This window comes from Pogoniulus pusillus, chromosome 2, assembly GCF_015220805.1.
Source record: "Pogoniulus pusillus isolate bPogPus1 chromosome 2, bPogPus1.pri, whole genome shotgun sequence".
Taxonomy (NCBI): domain Eukaryota; kingdom Metazoa; phylum Chordata; class Aves; order Piciformes; family Lybiidae; genus Pogoniulus; species Pogoniulus pusillus.
The window spans coordinates 5,688,130-5,711,916 of NC_087265.1; the positions used below are offsets into that span (position 1 = coordinate 5,688,130).

At 51.2% G+C, this 23,787-nt stretch overlaps 2 protein-coding genes across 4 annotated transcripts in view; one reads left to right on the plus strand and one right to left on the minus strand.

Annotated features, from left to right (window-relative positions):
* The window catches only part of RIF1 (replication timing regulatory factor 1), a 45,889-nt gene extending 37,277 nt beyond the window's left edge, over positions 1–8,612 (plus strand). Inside the window, exons 30-35 of one of the 3 annotated variants that reach the window (XM_064154920.1) lie at positions 1,195–1,332; positions 1,536–1,613; positions 1,714–1,829; positions 4,180–4,333; positions 5,326–5,719; positions 7,451–8,612. In XM_064154920.1, coding sequence (XP_064010990.1) covers positions 1,195–1,332; positions 1,536–1,613; positions 1,714–1,829; positions 4,180–4,333; positions 5,326–5,719; positions 7,451–7,659 — 1,089 coding nt within the window. In that variant the 3' untranslated portion in view covers positions 7,660–8,612. Of the gene's footprint in view, positions 1–1,194; positions 1,333–1,535; positions 1,614–1,686; positions 1,830–4,179; positions 4,334–5,325; positions 5,720–7,450 lie in introns of those variants that run through there. The other 2 variants (XM_064154928.1, XM_064154935.1) reach the window with 2 other exon arrangements.
* Positions 8,613–9,428: 816 nt separating this feature from the next.
* Positions 9,429–23,787, minus strand: part of NEB (nebulin) — a 218,009-nt gene continuing 203,650 nt past the window's right edge. Inside the window, exons 131-139 of the mRNA XM_064154908.1 lie at positions 22,246–22,338; positions 19,332–19,424; positions 17,799–17,891; positions 16,241–16,348; positions 15,339–15,522; positions 13,815–13,907; positions 12,398–12,547; positions 11,523–11,632; positions 9,429–10,074 (exon numbers count right to left, since the gene is read on the minus strand). Coding sequence (XP_064010978.1) covers positions 9,901–10,074; positions 11,523–11,632; positions 12,398–12,547; positions 13,815–13,907; positions 15,339–15,522; positions 16,241–16,348; positions 17,799–17,891; positions 19,332–19,424; positions 22,246–22,338 — 1,098 coding nt within the window. The 3' untranslated portion in view covers positions 9,429–9,900. The remainder of the gene's footprint in view (positions 10,075–11,522; positions 11,633–12,397; positions 12,548–13,814; positions 13,908–15,338; positions 15,523–16,240; positions 16,349–17,798; positions 17,892–19,331; positions 19,425–22,245; positions 22,339–23,787) is intronic.

Below are 23,787 nucleotides of genomic sequence, written 5' to 3' on the forward strand. Positions count from 1 at the left end.
TCTACAAGCACTGCCAAGCTTGTTTTGTCAGTGTGTGGGATGGGGAGTTGTGCTATCAGAACAGCCCCTAAGTTCTTAGCTGCTGCCCAGTTGCTGCAGTGCCACAGATGTTGCTGCAGAACCAGTAGGAGGGTTACCAGGGCTCACACTGGGTTTTGAGCAGCTCCTTCCCAAATGCATTGAGTATTTCATAGATTGCTTTGGGTTAGAAGAAACCCTCTAAGGTGAGCAAGGACACTAGAGCAGGCTGCCCAGGGCTCCATCAAATTTGACCATGAATGTCTCCAGGGATGTGGCCTTAACCACATCTCTGGGCAACCTGTTGCACTATCTCACCACCCTCATTGTGAAGAACTTTCTCCTGATATCCAACCTGAATCTCCCCTGCTCCAGTTTCAAACCATTGCCTCTCATCCTGTCACCACAGGCCCTTGTAAATAGTCCCTCCTCAGCCTTGCTGTAGGTCCCCTTCAGATATTGAAAAGCAGCTCTGAGATCTCCTTGGAGCCTTCTCTTCAGGCTGAACAACCCAAATTCTTCCAGCCTGTCCTCATAGGAGAGCTGCTCTGACTGTTACAGAATCTCAGAAGGGTTAGGGGCTAGGAGGGACCTCCAAAGCTCAGCCAGTCTAGCCCCTCTGCCAGAGCAGCATCACCCAGAGCAGGTCACACAGGAACACATCCAGGCAGCTCTTGAATATCTCTAGAGAGGGAGACTCCATAACCCCCCTGGGCAGCCTGTTCCAGTGTTCAGTCATCCTTAAAGGAAAACAATTCCTCCTCATGTTTACATGGAACTTCAGCTTCCACCCAGTGCCCCTTGTCCTGTCATTTAGCATCACCCAGCAGAGCTTGGCTCCAGCATCTTGTTATTCACCCTTCACATCTTTATCAACATGAATGAGGTCAGCCCTCAGGCACCTCCTCTCCAAACAGCAGAGCCTCAGCTCCTCAGGCTCTCCTAAGGAAGATGTTCCTCTCCCTTATCTTTGAGGCCTCCTCTGGACCAGCTCCAGCAGGTCCAGGTCCCCATTTCCTTTAGCAGTGAGGGAGCCACAGCTCTGTCCTTGGATGAAACCCCATCTGGGAGCTTTGGTGGTTTCATTTCAGGCTATTTTGCCTGCTCAGACTTGGCTTCAGCAGAAGGTGCTGGTTTGAGCCCATCCCATGCCATCTGCTCCTCTCTCCAACCCAGATTCGCCGGGTCTCCTTTGCAAACCCCATTTACCAAGAGGGGCTGGCAGACGACATCGACAGGAGGAGCCCTGTCGTCAGGTCCCACTCTTCACCGTCTTCACGAAGCCTTAAAGTCCTCTCTAATGGTCAGCCCAAGGTAAGTTCTGTTGCCTGTCTTCTGCACGGCCTAAATTCTCATGTATCAGAGGTCCCTAGCCTCTTGCAAGGGGGTGTAAGGTAAGAGTTGTGCCCCTGCCTCCTCCTTTGAAGACAAACGTTCTCTGAGATCTAGCCAGAATCTTGTGCTTCCCTAAACCCTGAGAGATCCTGAGAGATCTTTTCTCCTCTTTTTCTACCCAGCGTGTCACCACTCCAACCAAAGGATTTCTGCCCCTAGAATCACGTAAATCTAAACTGAAAAGCTCCAAGAAGTGTTTAGTAAGAAGTGATTTGATTCATTTTTTCCCCTCTCTCGTTGTTGTTGTGTTTTCCATATTCAGCTGTGTGATAGTTAATTTAATGCTCTGTGTCATTCAAGATCAAGGAAATGGCCATGGAGTCGCCCCCTTCCCGGAAGGAATGTATGTACCCTGCTTTGGTTGGCTGCACCACTCCAGTTAGTGTCATTCTACCTCAGATCACAACGAGCCTCTGGTAAGGGCATTGCTTCTGTTTAGATGTCACCTTCTTTGACTGCACAAACCCTAATCTTCTCGTGCACAATGGGTATCTCATCGGTGCTGATCAATACGTGACATGGGTTAGGAACTTCACCTCCCACACTATTGGAATTTACCAGACCAGCTCAGCCAGCTTGGAAGTAAGATGAATCTCTGTTTCCAGCAAAGCAGGATTTACACAGTATCACCAAGGTTGGAAGAGACCTCACAGATCATCAAGTCCAACCCTTTACCACAGAGCTCAAGGCCAGACCATGGCACCAAGTGCCACGTCCAATCCTGCCTTGAACAGCCCCAGGGACGGCGACTCCACCACCTCCCCGGGCAGCCCATTCCAGTGTCCAATGACTCTCTCAGTGAAGAACTTTCTCCTCACCTCCAGCCTAAATTTCCCCTGGCATAGACTGAGGCTGTGTCCTCTCATTCTGGTGCTGGCCACCTGAGAGAAGAGAGCAACCTCCTCCTGGCCACAACCTCCCCTCAGGTAGTTGTAGACAGCAATAAGGTCTCCCCTGAGCCTCCTCTTCTCCAGGCTAAACAATCCCAGCTCCCTCAGCCTCTCCTGAGGCTGAGGGCATCCACAAGCATCTAGACACAATCTATTTACAACTATTTACAATTAGGTACAAAGTAGGAGTAATACAGAAATCCAAACTCCATCCCAGACAAAGAAACTGCCTAGGAGGGGCTCAAAGCTACCCTCTCTCTTTCTCCTTCTACTTTCCCAGACAGACAAACAAAACAACCAACAAAGCTTAGGTTGTTTTCTGTTAGCCAAGATTAGTGGAGAGATGTTAGAGCAGACCAAAGAGGAAGTGTATTCACACACAGCATCCCAGACCAGACAAATCATTTACATTTTGGCTTTTTATCCCTCTCAGCAAGCCCAAGGAATGACAGAGACTGCCATTATTGTTTTCTTTTCACAACCAATGATCTAATTTCTCTCATTAAAATATTCCAGTTAGCCTCAAACCATGAACGAGGCCTGAGTGGCAGGAGGGCGAGACCAGGCTGCTTTTAGGACAAAGGGGAAGGGGCACAAACCTGCCCCGAAGTTCCTTCTCATGTTCAGATGGAGCTTCTTTAATTTAAGGGTGGCATAGCACTGGAGCAGCTGCCCAGAGAGGTGGTGTAGTCTTCGTCACTGGAGACATTCCAAACCATGTGATCCTGCATGGCCTTCCCTAGGTGACACTGCTCTGCCAGGGGATTTGATTCAGTGACCTCCAGAGGTCCTTTGTAACCCACACCACTCTGTAATTACAGTATCACAGTATCATCAGGATTGGAAGAGACCTCACAGATCATCAAGTCCAACCCTTTACCACAGAGCTCAATTCTCTGATTTAATCTGGTTTGAGTGGGAAGGGACCTTTAAGGCTCACCTTGTCCAACCCCATCTGCAACTAGAGCGGATTGCCCAGAGCCCCAAACAGCCTGACCTGCAATGGTCACCTGCAGTGCTGGGGCCAGCTCTGCAGTCCTTAGCACAGCACAGACAGGGAGCTGTTAGAGGAGGCCACAGTGCTGGGAGAGCTGGCAGGGCTCTGCTGTGAGGCCAGGCTGAGGGAGTTTGAGGTTTTTCAGTCTGGAGAAAAGAAGGCTCAAGGGAGGCCTCAGAGCAATCTTGGAGCATTTGGGGGGGGGGAACAGGATACCTGAAGAGGGACTGTACAAAGGCATGGAGTGACAGCATAAAAGGTAATGGTTTCAGACTGGAAGAAGCTGAATTTAGACATTAGGAGGAAATTCTTCCCCATGAAGGTGGTGAGACCCTGGAACAGATTGCCCGTGGAAGCTGTGGAGGTTTCAAACCTGGAAGTGCTTAAAGTCAGGTTGACTGGGGCCTTGAGCAGCCCAGTATAGCAGGAGGTGTTCCTGCCCATGGCATGGGGTTGGAACTAGATGATCTTGAAGGTCCCTTCCAACCCAAACCGTTCTGTGGTCCATGGCAGGCAGCTGGAGCTGTGTGTGGAGCAAGGTGGATTTTGGCAGGAATCTCCATTTCACATGGGCCAAGGCCAGATACTCAGCTCACTTCCCACCCACACTTTGTGGGAGCTGCTCAGTATGGCCTTGTCTGGTGCATTCAACTCCTTTTGCTTCCACTCATGGCATGTGAACAGGCTCCAGAAAGCTGTTCTCTGATGGCTGTGGGGCAAACTGCTTGGAGATGTGTTTCTGTAGATGAAATCTCACTGAATTTTGGGTTGCCCTTCATTATTGTGCACAAGAATCAGCATTCCTGTCCTGCTCTGTGCCAGGCAGAAAGGACATGATTTGTAACCTCATATAGCACTTTGTTGTCTGCCTCTCTGCAGTGCCAGGGGCATGGTGCAGGTCATCCGAGCGAGGAACATCAGGACAGTAGGTGACCTGAGCAACCTGACGGCATCCGAGATCGAGAACCTGCCCATCCTCTCACCCAAAGTTTACAATGTTAAGAAAGCTCTCAGAGGTTACCACGAGCAACAGGTAAGGTTCTTTCTTCATTTCAGAAAGAGGCTGAGGTGCTTGAATGTGTCCAGAGAAGAACAGCAAGGCTGGAGAGGGGCCTGGAGCACAGCCCTGTGAGGAGAGGCTGAGGGAGCTGGGGGTGTGCAGCCTGCAGAAGAGGAGGCTCAGGGCAGAGCTCATTGCTGTCTGCAGCTACCTGAAGGGAGGCTGTAGCCAGGTGGGGTTGGGCTCTTCTGCCAGGCAAACAGCAACAGAACAATAGGACACAGTCTCAAGCTGCACCAGGGCAGGTTCAGGCTGAATGTTAGGAAGAAGTTCTTCCCAGAAAGAGTGATTGGCATTGGAATGGGCTGCCCAGGGAGGTGGTGGAGTCACCATCCCTGGAGGTGTTTAAAAGGAGGCTGCGTGAGGCACTTAGTGTCATGGGTTAGTTCATCAGAAGGGTTAAGTGCTAGGTTGGACTCAATGATCTCAGAGGTCTTTTCCAACCTGGTTAACTCTGTGATTCTGCTTCCCAACAACCCAGTCTTAGCCTCCAGGGCTGCTGATGGCCTTCATGAGGAAGAATCAGGGATGGGGGGTGCATCACAGAATGCTTTGGGTTGGAAAAGCCCTCTAAGATCATCCAGGCCAACCATCAACTCAACACCACGGCCATCAAACCATGTTCTCAAGTACCATGTCTGCATGTTTCTTGAACATCTCTAGGGATGGGGACTCCTCCACCTCCCTGGGCAGCCTCTTCCAATGCCTGACTACTCTGGTTCCTCATGTCCAACCTAAACCTCCCCTGGCACAATTTCAGGCCACTTCCTCTCCTTCAGTCACCTGCTACTAGGGAGAAGAGCCCAACTCCCACCACACTGCAACCTCCTTCCAGGATTGCAGGTCTCCCCTTACAGCAGTAATGGTTGTGGTTATTAGGAGGTTAGAACATGTCCCACCAGCTAGTCCTGTACCTTTCCAGAGGCAAGAAACAGATCTCTTGTTCTCTCCCAAAACATCTTCAGGTCAAATCTCGAGGACTTGAAGACTCAATAGCAGCGCTTGAAGATGTGGAGAAGCCTTCTGAGGATGCAGAGAAGCCTGAGGACTTGGAGAAGCCCTCTGAGGATGCAGAGAAGCCTGAGGACTTGGAGAAGCCCTCTGAGGATACAGAGAAGCCTCAGGATTTTGAGATGCCCTCTGAGGGTGCAGTAAAGCCTCAGGACTTGGAGGAGCCCTCTGAGGATGCGAAGAAGCCTCAGGATGCAGAGAGGCCCTCTGAGGACATAGTGAAACCTGAGGCCATGAAGGAGCCCTCTGAGGATGTGGAGATAGCTAAACACATGGAAAACCCCTCTGAAGATGCAGAGGCTAATGAAGAGGAAGAACCTCTTTGTGCAGAAGAGCAACGGTCCACAGGTAGCTGCTGCCTTTTTGCTAGCATTTGGGTGTTCTGCCACGTGGCTGCTGCTGCTCTTCCCTCCTGGGACCACTTGATTGTTCTTTGAGGGAAGGAGTAGTGATAGCCACTCCTAGCAGCTGAGTTGGGTGGTGGCCTCTTGGTGGAACCCAGCAGCAGTGGCTTTTGGAACCTTGTTGGCTACTTTAAGGGAATTTTAAGAGAATTTTAAGGGAAATTAAGGGTTTTCCCTCAAGGGGCACACATAGAGCCTGGCTTAACTCGTTCTTCCCATACTTAAGTTCATGTTGGGTCTCAGCCAGGATGTCTCCTGAGCTGTGTAACTGCTGTGGCTCTGGGTGTGCACAGCACCAGCCAGGTGAAGCAGAGCTTCATCCTGAGGGGCATGGGACAGGAGTTGGGGGGATCGCCTGCATGCTGAGTTTGGATTTGAGTGCCTACATTTTTGAGCTCTTTTGGAGTCTGGCCTGGTGGCCCTGGCCGAGAAGCCCATGTTTGTGCCTCCCACACAATTCACAGAGTGGTTTGGATTGCAAGGGACCTTAAAGATCATCCAGTTCCAAATCCCCTGCCGTGGGCCAGAGACACCTTCCACTAGAGCAGGTTGTTCAAGGCCTCATCCAGCCTGGCCTTGAATTATTTGGTTAACTGGAGATGGAAACTCAGGACTAACCTGTGTCCAGTTTACAAGCTGGACTTTGAGGTGACACACCTGGAGGGACACTGGCAGGCTCAGAACACAATCAAACCCTTTCATTTGGTTCCTGGATGTGTTCCTGTGTGACTTACTCGAGGTGACCCTGCTCTAGAAGGTGTTGGGGTTCAGCCTGGAGAAGAGAAGGTTCCAGGGAGATCTTAGAGCAGCCTTCCAATATGTGAAGGGGGCTGCAGGAGAGCTGGGGAGGGACTTTTGACAAGGGCTTGGGGTGACAGAATGAGGCAGAATGGCTTTGAGCTAGAAGAGGACAGATTGAGACTGGAGATGATTAGGAAGACTTTTTTTTTCCAGTGAGGGTGGTGAGACACTGGCACAGGTTTCCCAGGGAAGTTGTGGATGCTCCCTCCCTGGAGATGGTCAAGGCCAGGTTGGATGAGGCCTTGAGCAACCTGATCTAGTGTGAGGTGTTCCTGCCCATGTCAGGGGGATTGGAACCAGATCACTTCCAACCCAAACCATTCTATGATTCTATCACTAGATGACCTTCAGAGGTCCCTTCTAACCCTCACCATTCCATGTGTGACTTCTGACCTTAGTTTTATTTATTTCAGCATGGTTTTTGTCATGCTCAAACATAATGAATCAGAGTGTCAGGGGCTGGAAGGGACCTCCAAAGCTCATTCAGTCCAACCCCTCTGCCAGAGCAGCAACACCTAGAGTAGGTCACATGGGAACACATCCAGGTAGGTTTGGAGTATCTCCAGAGAGGGAAACTCCACAACCCCCCTGGGCAGCCTGTTCCAGGGTTCTGTCACCCTCACAGGGAAAAAATTCCTCCTGTTTAAATGAAACTTTCCTGTGCCTCAGCTGCCACCCCCTGCCCCTTGTGCTGCCATCAGGCATCACCGAGAAGATCTCCATGACAGGTGGCAAGGAGTTCTGAGGGCTGCCTTTGTCACGTGGAGCCAAACACTTCAGCTTGGCTATATTCTGGTGTACAACCCAAGCTGTGGCATCAGGTCTGCTCAGCTTTTAATCCAGACCACACTTCCCTCCTTTCCTTCCTTTGCAGATGTGGCAGAAGCAGTCGTCCCAACTCCAGCTGCAGATCTCCTGAGCCAAGTGGAGGCGCTCGCCGTGCAGCTGAGCTCCGAAGACCTCCTGCACTGCTGTTCAGGAAGCCAACTCTTCCAGATGCAAACCAAGCTGCTGGCCATGACAAACTGCATCACCAAAACCCTGCAGGCTCGCTGGCAGTCTCCACCTCACGAAGCTTCTTAGCCTCTTCTTTCTCAGTAAGGAGGATTTTTGTTACAAGAGGTTTCCCCCAACCCTTTTTTTTTCCTTAGGGTGAGTTCTTCCTGAACCTGTGCATTTTGCACTAGAGGAGATCATTTTTTAGCACCTACCCAAGCAAAAACATGTTGTGGGGTTCTGGGGTTTTCTGTTTTTTTTTACTTGGTGTGTGTTCTGATTTCTTGGGTTGTGTGTTCCCCTTTTAGTTTGTCTTGCCTTGCTATGCATATTTCTTTCAGGTAGTGAAAGAAAAACTTGGATCAAGTGATGCAACAGCTAAAAAAAAAAGACTCTCAAACCAAACCTACAGAGGAGTTAAATTATTAATAATTCTTACTGTTTGGGGTTTTTTTTCTCTCCAATCTGAAGTGTTCTTATTGCTGCAAACTCTTGGTTGCTAAGAGGTGGACCCCACAGCTCTGCTCCTTGCCTTTGAAACTGACAGAGTAACCTCTTTGACAACCATTTTAACTCCTCGCAGCCCAGGAACTGCTGGTTGATGCCAGCATGAGATCTATTTTTGTAGGACACACACACACAGAGTTAGAAGCTGCTCCTCTTGGAGGTGACCCATTCCAAACCCTCTCAGGCTCTTCTTCCCAGCCCCCCCACGTTCTCTGGCTTTGCAGCAGTTCTGTGGAGAAGACTATTCTTTGTTCCTCCTCAAGGAAATGGATGTACCAGGAGCTTCTTTGTATATTTATGTACAGACTAAATGGCAAATGTTGGTTAATAATTTATGACTTTCTTGGAGTTTTAATTGCATGAATTTGCAGTGCTGCTTTCTGGGAGACCTTCAGACCTTCTTGGCTTTTACTCTGGACATTCATTTGTATATATTGTACTGTAGCTGTCAAAATGGACCTTGGATGGAGAGGAGATGCTGCAGGACATAGTACAACTTAAACGTGGGCAAATAAACCAGGAGATGAGTGATAGTTCCCAAACTTGGTAACATTGGTGTGGGTTGGTGGGTTTGTGTCCCATCAGATCTGTTCAGGCCTGCTCTAGGCTCACAGAGAAGGTCCTGCCTAAAGGCAGGAACAGGTTCTCTTAAGGTGTCAGCAGGACTCTAAATGTTCTTTGCCCTCATTCAGGAGCAGACTTGGACAGCCTGATTGAGTTGGGGATGTCCCTGCTAGCTGCAGGGTGGTTGGCCAAGATGACCTTTGAGAGGGTCACTTCCAACCCATCTGTTCAGACACCTGATGAGGAGAATGGGCAGGACAGAGGTGTTCTGGAGCTGTAATCTGATCAGTGCCAGTGGTGAGTTCACCTGCAGGTCTTCTTGCTCTCCTGGAAATGTTCTTTTTGGTTCCAAAGCTGCTTCCTTGGGCTTGTCCAACTCCTGCATTCTTAAGTTGTCTCTGACACCTCAAAAGATCACAGCAAGACAGCAAGTGCTGAAGAAGAACATTACCTTTTCAAGCTCCTGTAGACCAAGGCAGGCTTCACTTTGGACAAAGGCCCTCAGAACTAACGTTCAACTTCTGCTAACTCATTTTTGACCTTTATCTTGGACTCAGCACACAGTGATTTCTTATCCTGTCTTCCCTGGAGCCTGGCTGCTACCAGATGCTTGAGGAGATGATGCAGCAACAACCTCTGTGTTCAGGTAGGAAACCATTTGTCCACTCACAGCCCCTTGGAGCTTGACTCGACGTTGTTCTGGGTTTACCACCTGAGCTAATTCCCTTTCTCAAAGCAGTCTGCAGTGAGGCTGATTCCTTCAGCAGTGACCACGCCAAACCTGCTGCAGAAACATCAGCTTTATTGAGGCACCAAGCCACAGTAACAGCTTTTGACCCCAGAACAACAGATGAGGAAGAGCTCAGCAAGCAGGAGAGGTTTTTTTGCTTTCAGTTGGGTTCCTTCCCCTAGATAAATGGTTGGAGACACTAAGAGTAAATGTTAGTTAAATGGAAAAGAAGTGGATACAAACATTTTAAAGTAGCCCAGAAAAATCATACTTCATGGGAAGAGGAGTAAACCAGTTGTAGTGTCAGGCTTGGGTTCCTCTCTAGACGCTGCCCTGGCTCACAGCCCGGTGGTTAAACAGCGGTAGTGAAATGTTTGGCAGTCCAGGCAACGCTTACCAAAACACTCCTTTTGTTTTCTCTTTTGCTGATGGGTGGGGTTAGAGGCAGCTTGCTCCTGTCCTGCTTCTGAGGCACTTGCAGAGAAGGCTTGGGCTGAGCAGTGCCAGGCAGGCAGAGGTGCTGAGGCTTAGACAGCTTCCACATAGTTGGCTGGCAGCATGCCCGTCTTGCCGGTTCTCTGGACGGTGCCATACATCCAGCCCTCGTCGATGGCCTGCACGTTCACAATGGTGTCCCCATCCTTGAAGGACACCTCATCAGCATCAGCTGCTGTGTAATCATACATGGCCTTGTAGGTCTTCTGTTAGAGGACACAGAAAACCACGAGTGAGAATCAGAACCATAGAATCAGCCAGGTTAGAAGAGACCTCCAAGCTGATCCAGTCCAACCTAGCACCCAGCCCTAGCCAGTCAACCAGACCATGGCACTAAGTGCCCCAGCCAGGCTTGGCTTCAACACCTCCAGGCACAGCCACTCCACCACCTCCCTGGACAGCCCATTCCAATGCCAATCACTCTCTCTGACAACAACTTCCTCCTAACATCCAGCCTAGACCTCCCCTGCCACAACTTGAGACTCTGTCCCCTTGTTCTGTTGCTGCTTGCCTGGGAGAAGAGCCCAACCCCACCTGGCTACAGCCTCCCTTCAGGGAGCTGCAGACAGCAATAAGCTCTGCCCTGAGCCTCCTCTTCTGCAGGCTGCACACCCCCAGCTCCCTCAGCCTCTCCTCACAGGGCTGTGCTCCAGGCCCCTCACCAGCTTCATTGCTATTCTCTGAACACATTCTCAACATCTCTCTTGAATGGAGGAGCCCAGAACTGGACACAGTACTCAAGGTTTGGCCTGAGCAGTGCTGAGTCTAGTATCAGAAGAACCTTCCTTGTATTTCTGGCCACACTGTTCCTGAGCCAGGCCAGGGTGCCACTGGCTCTTGTGGGCACACTGCTGGCTCATGTTCAGCTACTATCTACCTATACCCCCAGGTCTCTTTCTGCCTGGCTGCTCTCCAGCCACTCTGTCTTCAGCCTGTAGCTCTGCTGGGTAGGTCTGTTCTGTATCATTTCACTGCTCTCCTGCTGGCAGCAGGCTTTCAGCTCCTGCTTTCATCTCATGGATTCACAGAATGGTTTGGGTTGGAAGGGACCTTCGAGATCATCCGTTTCCAACCTTCTTGTCATGGGCAGGGATCCTACCAGACCAGGTTGCTCAAGGCCCCATCCAACCTGCCCTTGCGCACCTGCAGGCAGGGGACATCCACAGCCTCCCTGGGCAACCTGTGCCAGGGTCTCAGCACCCTCGCTAGGAAGAATGTTTCTTCTCGGTAACTTAGCTGCCCAAGTACAGCAGTACCTTTGGTGACAGCCTCTTTGTTCTGGTGACACTGAAGCTGAACTAGTCCTGAGTGGATTTGAAAAGAATCTAGCTCCAGCTGTAACTTAAAGGTGTCACCTCCCAGCACATCTCAGGGAGATGATGCCATACCCATTGGCATCTCTCTAAGACTTAAGCTCAGGAGTAGGAACAAGCATGAAACTTCTCAGGTGTCTCACTGCAAACACCTTGTTACATCTTCACCTGATTTTCAGCCCAGTGGGTAGACATGTTCCCAACTCAGTTCTGGAGGAACATCAGCTGAAGCATGATGGACAACACAGCAACAGCTACTGGAGCCCTCCAGGGCTCTCCTCTTTTCCTCCTTAAACTACTGTGCTGGGGTGGAGTCTCAGGCCAAGGGGTGGGCGACTTACCCCAGCAGTGGAGGGGTGGGAAGGAACCGACGAGACAGTTGTTTGCTGGGTGGCAACGGAAGAGGAACGTTGTTGTGGGAGCTCGATGGTTTTGGCATGCTTGTAGCCCACTGCCAAAGGAAAGGGAGCTGTGTTACTGCAGAGCTGCACTGAGCAGGCCCTAGGGCCACAGCAGGCTGCCCAGAGACATTACAGAGTCTCTGTCTCTGGAGGGATGCACAGAATGGTAGGGGTGGGAAGGGACCTCTGGGGATCATTGCGTCCAAACGCCCCCCTGCCCCAGCCAAGGCAGTGTCACCTAGAGGAGGTCACAGAGGAACACATCTGGGCAGGTCTGGCATGTCTCCAGAGATGGAGACTCCACCACCTCTATGGGCAGCCTGTTCTAGTGCTGCATCACCTGAAATTCAGGAAGCTCCTCCTCATGTTTAGATGGAACTTCTTATGTTCCAGTTTGTGTCTGTTGCCCCTTGTCTTGTCACTGGGCACTGCTGTAGACAGCCTGGTCCTGCTTTCATGCCACCCACCCTTGAAGCACTGGTCACCATCAGTGAGATTCCCTTCAGGCTGCTCTTCTCCAGTCTACAAAGCCCCAGCTGGAAGCAGACTGGTTTGGGTTGGAAGGGACCTCTGAGGGTTGTGCAGTCCCATCCCCCCTGCAGTCAGCAGGGATATCCTCAGCTAGATCAGGCTGCCTTGTCGAGCCTTACCTTGAAGAATCAATCCAGAGCTGGGGCCACAGCCACCTCCCTGGGCAACTCTTCCCAAACCCACCTGGCCCTTGTGATCCTGAGCAGCCTGCTGTGGCTGCCCCTGCTTTAGCAGGACTCTTTGTCCTCCAACACGAAGAAAGGGCCTGCCTGTCCTTACAGTACCTGTGGCAGTTGAGGTGAAGAAGCCCCCGGAGCTGTAGAAAGAGAGATGTTGATCCACACCATCCGAGGGCTCGGATTTCTCGTCGCCGCCGCTCAGGCTGAGGGCGCTGGCAGAGCGCGAGTGCTCCCGGCTGCGGCGCTGGGCTTGGACTGCGGGGAGAGAAGGGGACTGTGAGGAGCTGCAGCCCCAGAGCACATCCCTGTGCGTTAGCACAGACGCGCAGCAGGGGCTTGCCTTGTAGCTATGCAGAGGTGTAGGTGCACACTCGCTGAAAACACCCCCTGCTGCCTTACCGAGCACAAAAACTGAGCTTAAGCTGAGGAGCGAACTGCCCCCGGCTGCGGAATCGGCTGCTTTGTGTTACAAAAGCTGTGGACAAAAGCCTGAGAGTCCCAGGGTGGTGGTGATGAGACTCGAGAGAGGTTGGTAGTGCTTTGTAAGTGTCCTACAGGCGCCATGGTGAAGGTCTGCTCAAAGGCACAGTTATGTCCCTGTCATCTTTAGTGTCTTCAATATCCAGAATATATTTTCCTCTCTCCAACCTCCTTCCCCTCAGCACTGGCTCCTTCCACATTTTTCATTCCCATCACAGAATCTTTGCAGTTGGAAAAGACATTCCTGTCCAACCCTTATCTCACTCTGCCAAGGCTGGTGCTATGCCATGGCCCTTAGCACCACATCTCTGCCTCTCTGAAACCCCTCCAGCAGTGATGATTCAACCACCAACCTGGGGGAGCCTGTTCAATGGCTGAGAACCCTTTCAGTCAAAATGTTCTGCCATCCAACCTAAACCTGCCCTGCTGCAAACTGAGGTCACTTCCTCTCATCCTGTCACTTTGTGAGGAGAGACCAACCCCCACCTGGCTCCAGCCTCCTTTCAGGGAGCAATGAGGTCTCCCCTCAGCCTCCTCCAGACTAAACACCTCCAGTTCCCTCAGCTGCTCCTCACCTGTCCTGGTGACCCTTCACCAGCTTTGTTGCCCAACTCTATCCTGCTCCAGCTTCCCAGTGACCTTGGAGGAAGGGGCCCAAAACTTAACCCAGGTCTCAAGGCATGGCCTGGCCAGTGCCCACTACAGAGCCATGATCACTTCCCTAGCTCTGCTGGCCACACTCTTCCTGACCCATGCCAGGATTCTCTTGGCCTTCTTGTCTACCCAGGCATCATTACATTCCTCAGCTGTCAGAGCTGAGCCATCCCTGAGAGTGTTCTCTGTCACTAAGGACACATCTGCAGCAGTGAGCCAGGAAGGAGGCAACTGAGGACCAGTTTGTTGATGCTGGTGGTGGCTGTGTCCTGCTGCCTTGGATCCTACAGCTTCAAGCTGTCCTTTGGTCCCCCCAGGTTGTCAGTTCTCACTGGGTTGACACAAGTCTGACACTATTTTGCAGAAGAGCAGAGCCCATGGGACCTACCAGAGATCATGTGCAAGCTTCTGGACTGAATGTTGTCTTCTGCTGGGTCATAGTCAAAGACTGAGCCGGGATTGGTGCGCCACACACGGAGGCCTGCAAGAGAGAAGTGGCATTTTCTGAGGAGATCTGTAGCTCAGGTGACTCCTGGGGAGGATGAGGAGCACACATCTGTCCTGAGCAGGGGTGAAGTGAAGCAGAGAAGGGCAGCAGTAGTCCAGAACTTAACCTACAGCAGAGGAGGATAGAGCCCTCTGGAGAGCCCCATGGGTCAGACCTTTCTGCTGTGTTCTGCTCCTGAAGCTGTCAGAACAGCCCCAGAGCTGCAGGGCTGGAGATATAGGGAGTGTGGGGGGCTGGAGTATTTAGAAAGTGAAGCTCCCTCACCTCCAGAGGGTCTAGAGTTGGGTGGTGGATGTGGGAAGTCTTCTCAGGACCTTCCCATCCTGCCCTCTGCAGAGCACTGTATCCATGCTGGACCTCAGTCCTCAGTCTGCCTGTTAGAGGGACCCTTCCCAGGGCATCACCTCACACTTGAGATGTCTCCTACAGCAGAGAACTGCTACACTGCAGCTCTCTTGAGATGTGACTGGCCAGGCGTGGGGCTGGGGAACCTTATCTAGGCTCCCTTTCCCAGGAGCTGCTGCACCAGGTGGTCTTCTGAGGCCCACCCAACCTGGGCTGTTCTGTGATTTCTCTGGCATGCAGAGAGATTACATTAAAAACACAAGTCCAAGGTGCAAATCCAGCATGGCACTGTACAGCTGAGCACAACGGGACAGGCAGACCTCATCTCAGCTGCTGAAGGGGCATCTTCAACATGAACTGTGCTGCAGACATCATCTGCAGGTGAGGATGGCTTAGAGCTGGTACCAGTTCTGCTGCAAACCTCTAGGTGAGGATGGCTTAGAGCTGGTACCAGCTCTGCTGCAAACCGTCTCTAGGTGAGGATGGCTTTGAGTTGGTACCAGCTCTGCTGCAAACCTCTAGGTGAGGATGGCTTTGAGTTGGTACCAGCTCTGCTGCAAACCATGTCTAGGTGAGGATGGCTTTGAGTTGGTACCAGCTCTGCTGCAAACCATCTCTAGGTCAAGATGGCTTTGGGTTGGTACCAGCTCTGCTACAAACCATCTCTAGGTGAGGATGGCTTTGAGTTGGTACCAGCTCTGCTGCAAACCATCTCTAGGTCAAGATGGCTTTGAGTTGGTACCAGCTCTGCTGCAAACCGTCTCTAGGTGAGGATGGCTTTGAGTTGGTACCAGCTCTGCTGCAAACCATCTCTAGGTGAGGATGGCTTTGAGTTGGTACCAGCTCAGCTGCAAACCGTCTCTAGGTGAGGATGGCTTTGAGTTGGTACCAGCTCTGCTGCAAACCATCTCTAGGTGAGGATGGTTTTGAGTTGGTACCAGCTCAGCTGCAAACCGTCTCTAGGTGAGGATGGCTTTGAGTTGGTATCAGTGCAGTACTGCTCCTGCAGGGCAGCTGTGGAGCAGTGCTGAAGCTCTGCAGAGCAGAGGCAGGTCTGACCTGTGAGGTTCTCCTGGTCCTGGTCCACGCGCTTGCGCTCCATCTCCACCACGCGCCGCTGGATGCCTCTGTAGCTGATGTCGCTGAAGTCCTGCATGTTCTTCTTGACACGCTCGGTGATGGGGTCAGTCACCACAGGGGTGAAGCTGCCCTTGCTCTTCTCGAAGTCTTCATGGTATTTCACCTGCAGGTTACAATGGAAGCTCTGTTCCCCGTGGCTGAGACCTTAGACTGCTTTCGGATTGAAAAGACCTCTAAGACCATCACGATGAGCAGTTTGGATTCCTGCTCACTTCAGTGATGCCTGCAGTCAAGTTTGAGTTGGAAGGAAAGATCATCCAGTTCCAAACCCCCTGTCATGTGTAGGGACACCTCCTGCTAGATCAGATTGCTCAAGGCCTCTCTTAGCTTGGTCTTGAACACATCCAGGGAGGGAGCATCCACAGCCTCCCTGGGCAACCTGTGCCAGTGTCTCACCACCCTCACTGGAATGAATTTCTTTCCAAGATCTACTCTACATCTCCCCTCTTCCACCTCAAACCATTCCCCCTCAACCTATCACTACAAGCCCTTGTCCAAAGTCCCTCTCCAGCTCTTAGGTACTGGAAGGCTGCTCTAAGGTCTCCCTGGAGCCACACCTTCTAGAGCAGGGTCACCTAGACTAAGTCACACTGGAACACATCCAGGAACCAAACGAAAGTGTTTGTGCTCCAACACTGCCAGCGCCCTTCCAGGTGTGTCGTCCCAAAGTCCAGCTTGTAAACTGGACACAGGTTAGTCCTGAGCATCCTCAACTCTTGTAGCCTTCAGCTGCCCCCCCAAGAGCAGCTGTGGAGCAAGGTGAGGTTTTTAGAAGGTAACTCAACTTGCCAAGCTCCAAACAGATGTAGCAAGGCTCTTACTGTGGAGATGTGCTTCTGGGTCTCTCGCACACGCCGCATTTCAGGTGTGTCCAGCACGTAGGCAGCTTTGCCTTGGACTTGTTTTCGGAAGCTGTCCGAGTAAAGGACCTGCCAGAGGAGGAAAAGGGAAATGAGCAGAAGGCACCAAGCTGCTCCTGCAGCCTGGGGAATGAGCTGCACTGCAGCAACCTGGCAAAGAACAGGGTGGGGAACAAAGCAAACAGGAGCTGTGCTGGTGGAAAACATCAGGTAGGAAAGCAAAAGTTCTCTTTTACAGCTGTGTGAGGCAGGGGGAGGTGTGGACCTGATCCCAAACATCTCTCTTTTTAACTGAGCTCCTTGCCTTTGTTAACCTCCTCAGAGCAAGCAGAGGCAATGCAGCAATAGTGGTCAGCATAGAAAGGGTTGGGTTGGAAGCAACCTTAAAGCTCATCCAGTTCCAACCCCCTGCCATGGGCAGGGGCAGCTCCCACTAGCCCAGGTTGCTCAAGGCCTCATCCAACCCAGCCTTGAACACCTCCAGGAAAGGGGCATCCACAGCCTCCCAGGACAACTCACTGCACGGTAGGAGGATGGCCCAGAAGTGGCCATTTCCAGATCTGTCAGGCTGCTACAGAGTGTCAGAAATCTAACAGCAGTTGCAGTGTTCTGGTGAAGGGTCAGTTCTAGCTCACAGAGCTGTTTGGGTTGGAAAAGACCTTTCAGGTTATCCAGCCCAACCATTAACCCAGCACGGCCAGAGCACCACTAAATCATGGCCCTCAGCACCACATCTGCACAGCTTTGAAAGCTCCAGGAATGAGACCTCCACCACTCACCTGGGCAACCCTTTCTGTGAAGCCATTTCTCCCAATGTCCAACCCAAACCTTCCCTGATGCAACTTGAGGCTGTTTCCTCTTGCCCTATCACTTCTTCCTGGGGAGGAAAGGCCAACCCCCACCTCACTCCAACCTTTCAGGGAGCTGTGGGCAGCAATGAGGTCTCCCCTCAGTCTCCTCCAGGCCCAACAACTCCAGTTCCCTCAGCTGCCTCTCACCAGATCTGTTCTCCAGGCCCTTCACCAGCTCTGTTGCCCCTCACACACTCCTACAAGCTAAGACCAGAAGAGACTTTCAAGAGCCTTGAAAGCCACAGCTGTTAACTGAGGTTGAAGTTTAAAGCCCCAGACTAAAGCAGCTGATCACAGCAGTTGTTTCAGCAGAAAGCAGGGATTCACAGATCTGACTGCATCAGGTTGGAAGGGATCCTCAAAGGTCATCTTGTCCAACCCCCTGCAGTCAACAGGGACACCTCCAGGGCCACATAGTAAAGGATCTGTTTTTTTCCACACGTGCAAAGTGAGCAGGTCCATGGGCACCTGCGCTGCTGGCCTGAGCCAGGATTGCTGGGGCTGAGCTGTTGCCTTTCCATGCACCTTGGACGTGGCACTTGGTGCCATGGTCTAGCCTTGAGCTCTGTGGTAAAGGGTTGGACTTGATGATCTGTGAGGTCTCTTCCAATCCTAATAGTACTGTGAGACTGTGTGATACCTCCCTGTCTTGGCTGAGCAGAACTCACCGAGCTGATGTTCTCCTGGTTACGTTTGGCTCTCTCCATCTCTGGAGTCAGCGGGGTCGGGGTCCCTTTCGCCATCTGTTCCTTGTACAAAACCTGCAGCACACGAAGTGGTGCCCCCAGATCAGCCTGGAGCTGCCCCCCAGCCCCGGCTCTGCTCTACCTGCTGTTACTGTTCAGCGCACACAGCACTGCAGGGGCAGGAGACACCTCGGGCAGTAAACAAAGCACCCTGGAAGTTATTTGCTAGAGCAAAAGGTGAAAACCAAACAACAACAAAATCAAAGGCAAAATAGGCCAAGTGAAGGGAAAGTGAGACAATCAAGACCGGTTAGAAAGGAGTTGTCCAGAGTGGTTATTCTTAGGGCAAGGCTTGTCCCGGTTCAGCACCGAGCTGATGCGCCCGACTAGCAGCTGCCCTACAGAGCACAGCTCGGGGTCACACGGGGACAAACCATGCCCCCTCCTCTTGCTGGGACTGCGGACAGCACCAGCCGCCCGGAGAGAGCAGAGGGGCGAGGAAGAGGGAAGAAGCAGAAGGGGAGAGGGGTTGAGGGGGGGAAAGAAGAAGGGGAAGGGGGGGAGGAGAAGGGGGGAAAGGAGCGGGGGTGGGGGGGGAAGGAGAAGGGGAGGGGGAAAGGAGAAGGAGGGGGAGTTGAAAGGAGAAGGGGAGGAAAGGAGAAGGGGAGGAAAGAAGAAGGGGAGGAAAGAAGAAGGGGAGGAAAGAAGAAGGGGAGGAAAGGAGAGGAGTTGAGGGGGGGAAGGAGAAGGGGAGAGGGAGGGAAAGGAGAAAGGGAGAGGAGGGGAAAGGAGAAGGGGAGAGGAGGGGAAAGGAGAAGGGGAAAGGAGAAGGGGAGAGGATGGGAAAGGAGAAGGGGAGCAAAGGAGAAGTGGGGGGGAAAGGAGAAGGAGAGGGGGGGAAGGAGAAGGGGAGGAGGGGAAGGAGAAGGGGGGGAGAAAGAAGGGGAGGGGGGAAAGAGAAGGGGAGGAGGGGAAGGAGAAGGGGGGAGAAAGAAGGGGAGGGGGGAAGGAGGAGAGGAGGGAAGGGAAAGGAGAAGGAGAGAGGGAAAAGAGAAAGAGCAAAGGGGAAATAGAGGGGAGGAAGAAAAGGTGAGAAGGGGAAAGAAAAGGTGAGGGGGAAAGAAAAGAGGGGGGGAAGAAAAGGCGAGGGGAGGAAGAAAAGGTGAGAGGAGTTAAAAAAAGTGAGAGGAGGAAAAAAAAAGCTGAGGTGAAAAAAGATCAGAGGAAAGAAAAAAGAGGAAGAAAGCCCAGAAGAAGAAAAAATAAAAAGGAAAAAAAAGGGTCTGAGGATAAAATGAGAGGGGGAAAAAAGAGTCAGAGAAAACAAAAAGGGCCAGAGAAAAGAAGAAGTGTTAAAAAGTTAATTGAAAACTAGAAAGAAAAAAGCTGCTTTTAAATGGTCAGATCTTAAGCGCTGCCTTTCCGGGCTTGCTCAAACCACCCAGAGGGTTAAACACCAGCAGGCAGGCTGTAAGCTGTTAACCCCAAGTGCTCTCTCCTTCCACCAGACGATACCGAGCTAATCTGTTCTTGGTTGCGTTTGACTCTCTCCATCTCTGGAGTGACAGGGGTGGGGGTTGCTCGCCCCAAGTTCTCTTTGTACAACACCTGTGGGATGCAAAAGATGTATCCAGAATCTTAACACCCCCCCCTTCCCCGCCTCCCCGGCCCCCAAAAGGCTTTGCACAGAGGTTATTGCTGTTCTCAAACCTCAGTAAATCAGGGCTGGTTACCGTAGGCAGCGCTGCGCAAAAGCCAAACACCTGCTGGCAGGCTGGGACAGAAGGAAAGCTGCTGGCTGCTGTTAAGAGAGGTGGGCTCTGTCCAGCTACGGCTGCCTGTGGGCCCGGGGGAAGCCTTCAAGAAGTGGATTATCTGCTGCCTGCCTGCCTGCCTGTCCTCGGGAGGAGTTCTGTTGCTGCACCCACACTGAGCAGCCAAAGCAAGAGGGGTGTGGAGGGCTGGGGTCTGCTGTCGCTGCAGTGCTGCAGCTACACACCTGCCCAGCCCGTGAGGCCACCAAGAAGCTACCTCAGGCACAGCACCCAGAAGAGGAGGAACAGTCTTGTTCCTCTTCATAGAACCACAGGTTTAGGCTGGAAAAGATCGTGAAGATCATAGAGTCCAACCATTAACCCAGCACTGCCAAGGCCAGCAATAAACGACATCCCTCAGCACCACCTCTGCAGGCCTTTGCAGTCCTTCCAGGGATGAGGACTCCACCACCACCCTGGCACCCTGGGCAGGCTGTTCCAGGGCTTGGCAACCCTTGGAGGGGCTGCTGGGCCGTTCCTTCTAATGCCTCCTAAGTCAGCTGTCACAGCAACACGAGCCCACCTGGCTTGGAAGGAGGATTCCGGGGGGAAGAGGTGGTTGGGGTTTGTGTTTGCCACTGAAGTCAAACACCCCTGAAAAGCCAGGAAGAGGGGAAGGTGAGCGGGGAGAAAGAAAAGGGGAAAGTGAGAAGGCAGGGGAGGAAGAGAGGAAGGTGAGCAGGGGGGAAGAAGAGAGGAAGGTGAGCAGGGGGGGAAGAAGAGAGGAAGGTGAGCAGGGGGGGAAGAAGAGAGGAAGGTGAGCAGGGGGGAAGAAGAGAGGAAGGTGAGCAGGGGGGAAGAAGAGAGGAAGGTGAGCAGGGGGGAAGGAGAGGGGAAGGTGAGCAGGCAGGGGAGGAAGAGGGGAAGGTGAGCAGGCAGGGGAGGAAGAGGGGAAGGTGAGCAGGCAGGGGAGGAAGAGGGGAAGACGAGCAGGCAGGGGAGGAAGAGGGGAAGACGAGACGGGGAGGGAGAGCTTAATCTCTCAAAGGCCAGAGAGATGAACCTAAATAGCTTCACCAGAGGACACTAAGCTCTTCCTATTGTCTGGACAGAGCCCACAGCTACACAGCCCGGGTTGTAGAAAGGTCCTGGGCGCCTGGCGCAGACTGTTAACACCGAACTAGTTTTGTTTTAGAAGAGAAGCAATTAACTTGCAGAAACAAAGGTGTTTTCCAAGTGAAAACCCACTCCCAGTAGGCAGTTAGAAGGTTACTTTAGTAAGATAGAAGCACAAAGACAAGAAATAAGCCCGAAGAGAAAGAGATCTCTTGGCAGGTACCGAGCTAATGATTTCTTGATTGCGTTTGACTCTCTCCATCTCTGGAGTGATTGGGGTTGGGGTCACCTTCCCCACGTTTTCTTTGTACAAAACCTACAGGATACAAGGGAGTATCCAAATGTCATTAAAAAGGCATCACCACCACCCCCAAACCAAACAGACAACGTAGCTTTGAATCACTCCACTCAGAAAAGGTTAGAGAGAGCTGCCCCCAGGAGAAGCAACTGCAGCTTTGCCATTGATCTACTCGATGAATGGCAAACGGCAAGAGGGGGGTCCTAGATGGAATCGACTCTGCCTGACACACACTTGGAGTGAAAGAAAAACCCATAGGGTTAAGAAAAGCAACCGCAGAGGAAACAATATCCACCCACACCAGGTCACCTCAGGCACCCTTAACCAGAAGCTATTAGGAGCTGTTTGGAAGCACAGAGGGAGGAGGTTTGGTAAAGTGGCAACAGGAGTTTAAAACCAGTTAAGAACAAGAGTAAACCTGTATGGGTTAGGTGGGAGTTTAAAGCCAGTTAAGGACAAAAAGAAGTCTGTGTGGTGAGAGAAGAGCTTGGAACCAGTTAAGAACAAAGTGAAATGGTAACATAGGAGTTTAGAACCAGTTAAGAACAAACTGAAATGGTAACATAGGAGTTTAGAACCAGTTAAGAAGAAACTGAAATGGTAACATAGGAGTTTAGAACCAGTTAAGATCAAACTGAAATGGTAGCATAGGAGTTTAGAACCAGTTAAGGACAAACTGAAATGGTAACATAGGAGTTTAGAACCAGTTAAGAACAAACTGAAATGCTAACATAGGACTTTAGAACCAGTTAAGGACAAAAGGAAATTGATGTGGTTATGTAAGACCTTAAAACCAGCTAAGAACAAAAGGAAATGGTAACACAGGAGCTTAAAACCAGTTAAGAACAAAAAGCAAAGGTAATGTAGGAGTTTAGAACCAGTTAAGGCCATAAAGAAATCTATATGGTAATAGGAGGTTAAAACCAGTCAAGAGCAAAAGAAACCTACGTGGCAATATTAGCATTTAAAACCAGTTAAGGAAATTAAATGCTAACAGAGCAGTTTAGAACCAGTTAAGGACAAAAAGAAATCGATGTGGTTATGTAAGAGCTTAAACCAACATCCACCCACACCAGGTCAGACCCAGAGCTAGCAAAGTCCTGCCTCAGGCACCGTTAACCAAAAGCTATTAGGAGCTGTTCATAAGCATAGAGGGAGGAGGTTTGGTAAAGTTAGGAAGCCCCAAGGGTGACTGAACTGCTGCAGTTGTGTTAAAGGCTTCACTCAGGCTCTTTAGCGACTGATTTCCTGCTGCAAATACCGAGCTAATGATCTCTTGATTGCGTTTGACTCTTTCCATCTCAGGAGTGACAGGGGTTGGGGTGGCTTTCCCTATGTTTTCTTTATACAACACCTAGGAGACACAAGAGAGGAGCCAAAGAAAGCAACAATAATGAATCGACAGTTCTCATCCACAGGCAAACTTCCAACCCAAGGGCATTCCCCTCCCCACTTCTTCTTCTTCTTGGCTTTTATTCCTCAAAGCAGGCGCTCAGCAACGTTTGATTAGAGGAGTAGGGTTTGGCTTTTTAACTGCACAGTGTAAGCACAACAGCAAGGAGAACACCAAAAAGGCCCAGCGGAGGGGCTGAGGGCAGTTGTAAGTGAATTGTACTTAATTAAATGCCAGCATTGCAGAGGCAAAAAACGAGAGAGGGTTGTTGTGTTTCTTTTGTTAAGTGTTTTTAGGATTAGAACAGGGCAGGGAGGGGGGGAAAAAAATCACTCTTCAGGAATTAAAAACCCTGTCCCAGGTTAAAGAAGTCACCACTGCAGCACGTAAGGAGTCATCACTTCCAGCCCTGCCTCTAGAGCAGAATTATTTCGTGTTAAAACACCCCTTTAGTAGGAAAAAAAAACACCTGTTAAAATGGGGGGGTTTTAAACAGAGTTAAAAGGGAACTTGTGTTGGGTTTGGGTTATTCTTTTCCCTTGGCAAAGTACCGAGCTACAGATCTCTTGATTGCGTTTGACCCTCTCCATCTCTGGGGTGACAGGAGTGGGGGTTCCAGTCCCCACGCTCTCTTTGTACAACACCTGTGCAGCCACAAAAGAGAAGCAGGCAAAAGAAACAACAGAGTCATAAACTCGGTCAGGATGACAGCCAACATGATGGGTTTGGGTTGCTGGAGCTCAGTCTGCCCTGAAAAGCTAAGCCTGGGGAAGGGAGGCAGATGGGACTGCACCCACCAGAGCCTGAAGGCAAAGAGGTTTATGGGTTTGTGCCACAAAGCCAACACAGATGCATTTTCCTGGAGCTTTTGGGTTACCACTGGAGCCTGTTAGAAAAGTCAAACCCTCCCCTCTTTTATCATAGAACATTAAAAACAGGGAACAGGTTGGGTTCAGAGGAGAAAACAGCACACAGGAGAGGAGAAGGAAGTTGGAAGAGGGAACCAAAAGGTCAAACGAGAAGTGAATAACATCAAATGTGAAGAGTGGTTAGGTCAGGAAGAGTGGGAAATTGAGTAGAGATGATTGTATGAGTTGATTACATGGCAGGAAGGCAGGAGTGGGGCTGGCCATTTCTAAGAGGAGGTTAACAAGAGCTGTTTGAGTGGAGTTAAAGGGACCACTGCTTGTCCTCCACCAAGTACCGAGCTAAGCTGTTCTTGATTGCGTTTGACTCTCTCAACCTCAGGAGTCACAGGTATTGGGGTTCCTGTCCCCAGGTCCTCTTTGTACAACACCTGTGGGGTGACAGGGCCACGTTAAAAGAAGACAGAAGCAACAAGAAGACAACAGCAAGTGAGAAAACAGACTGAGTGCTTTTCAGAGGCGCCCTGAGCCGAGGCTTGGGAGA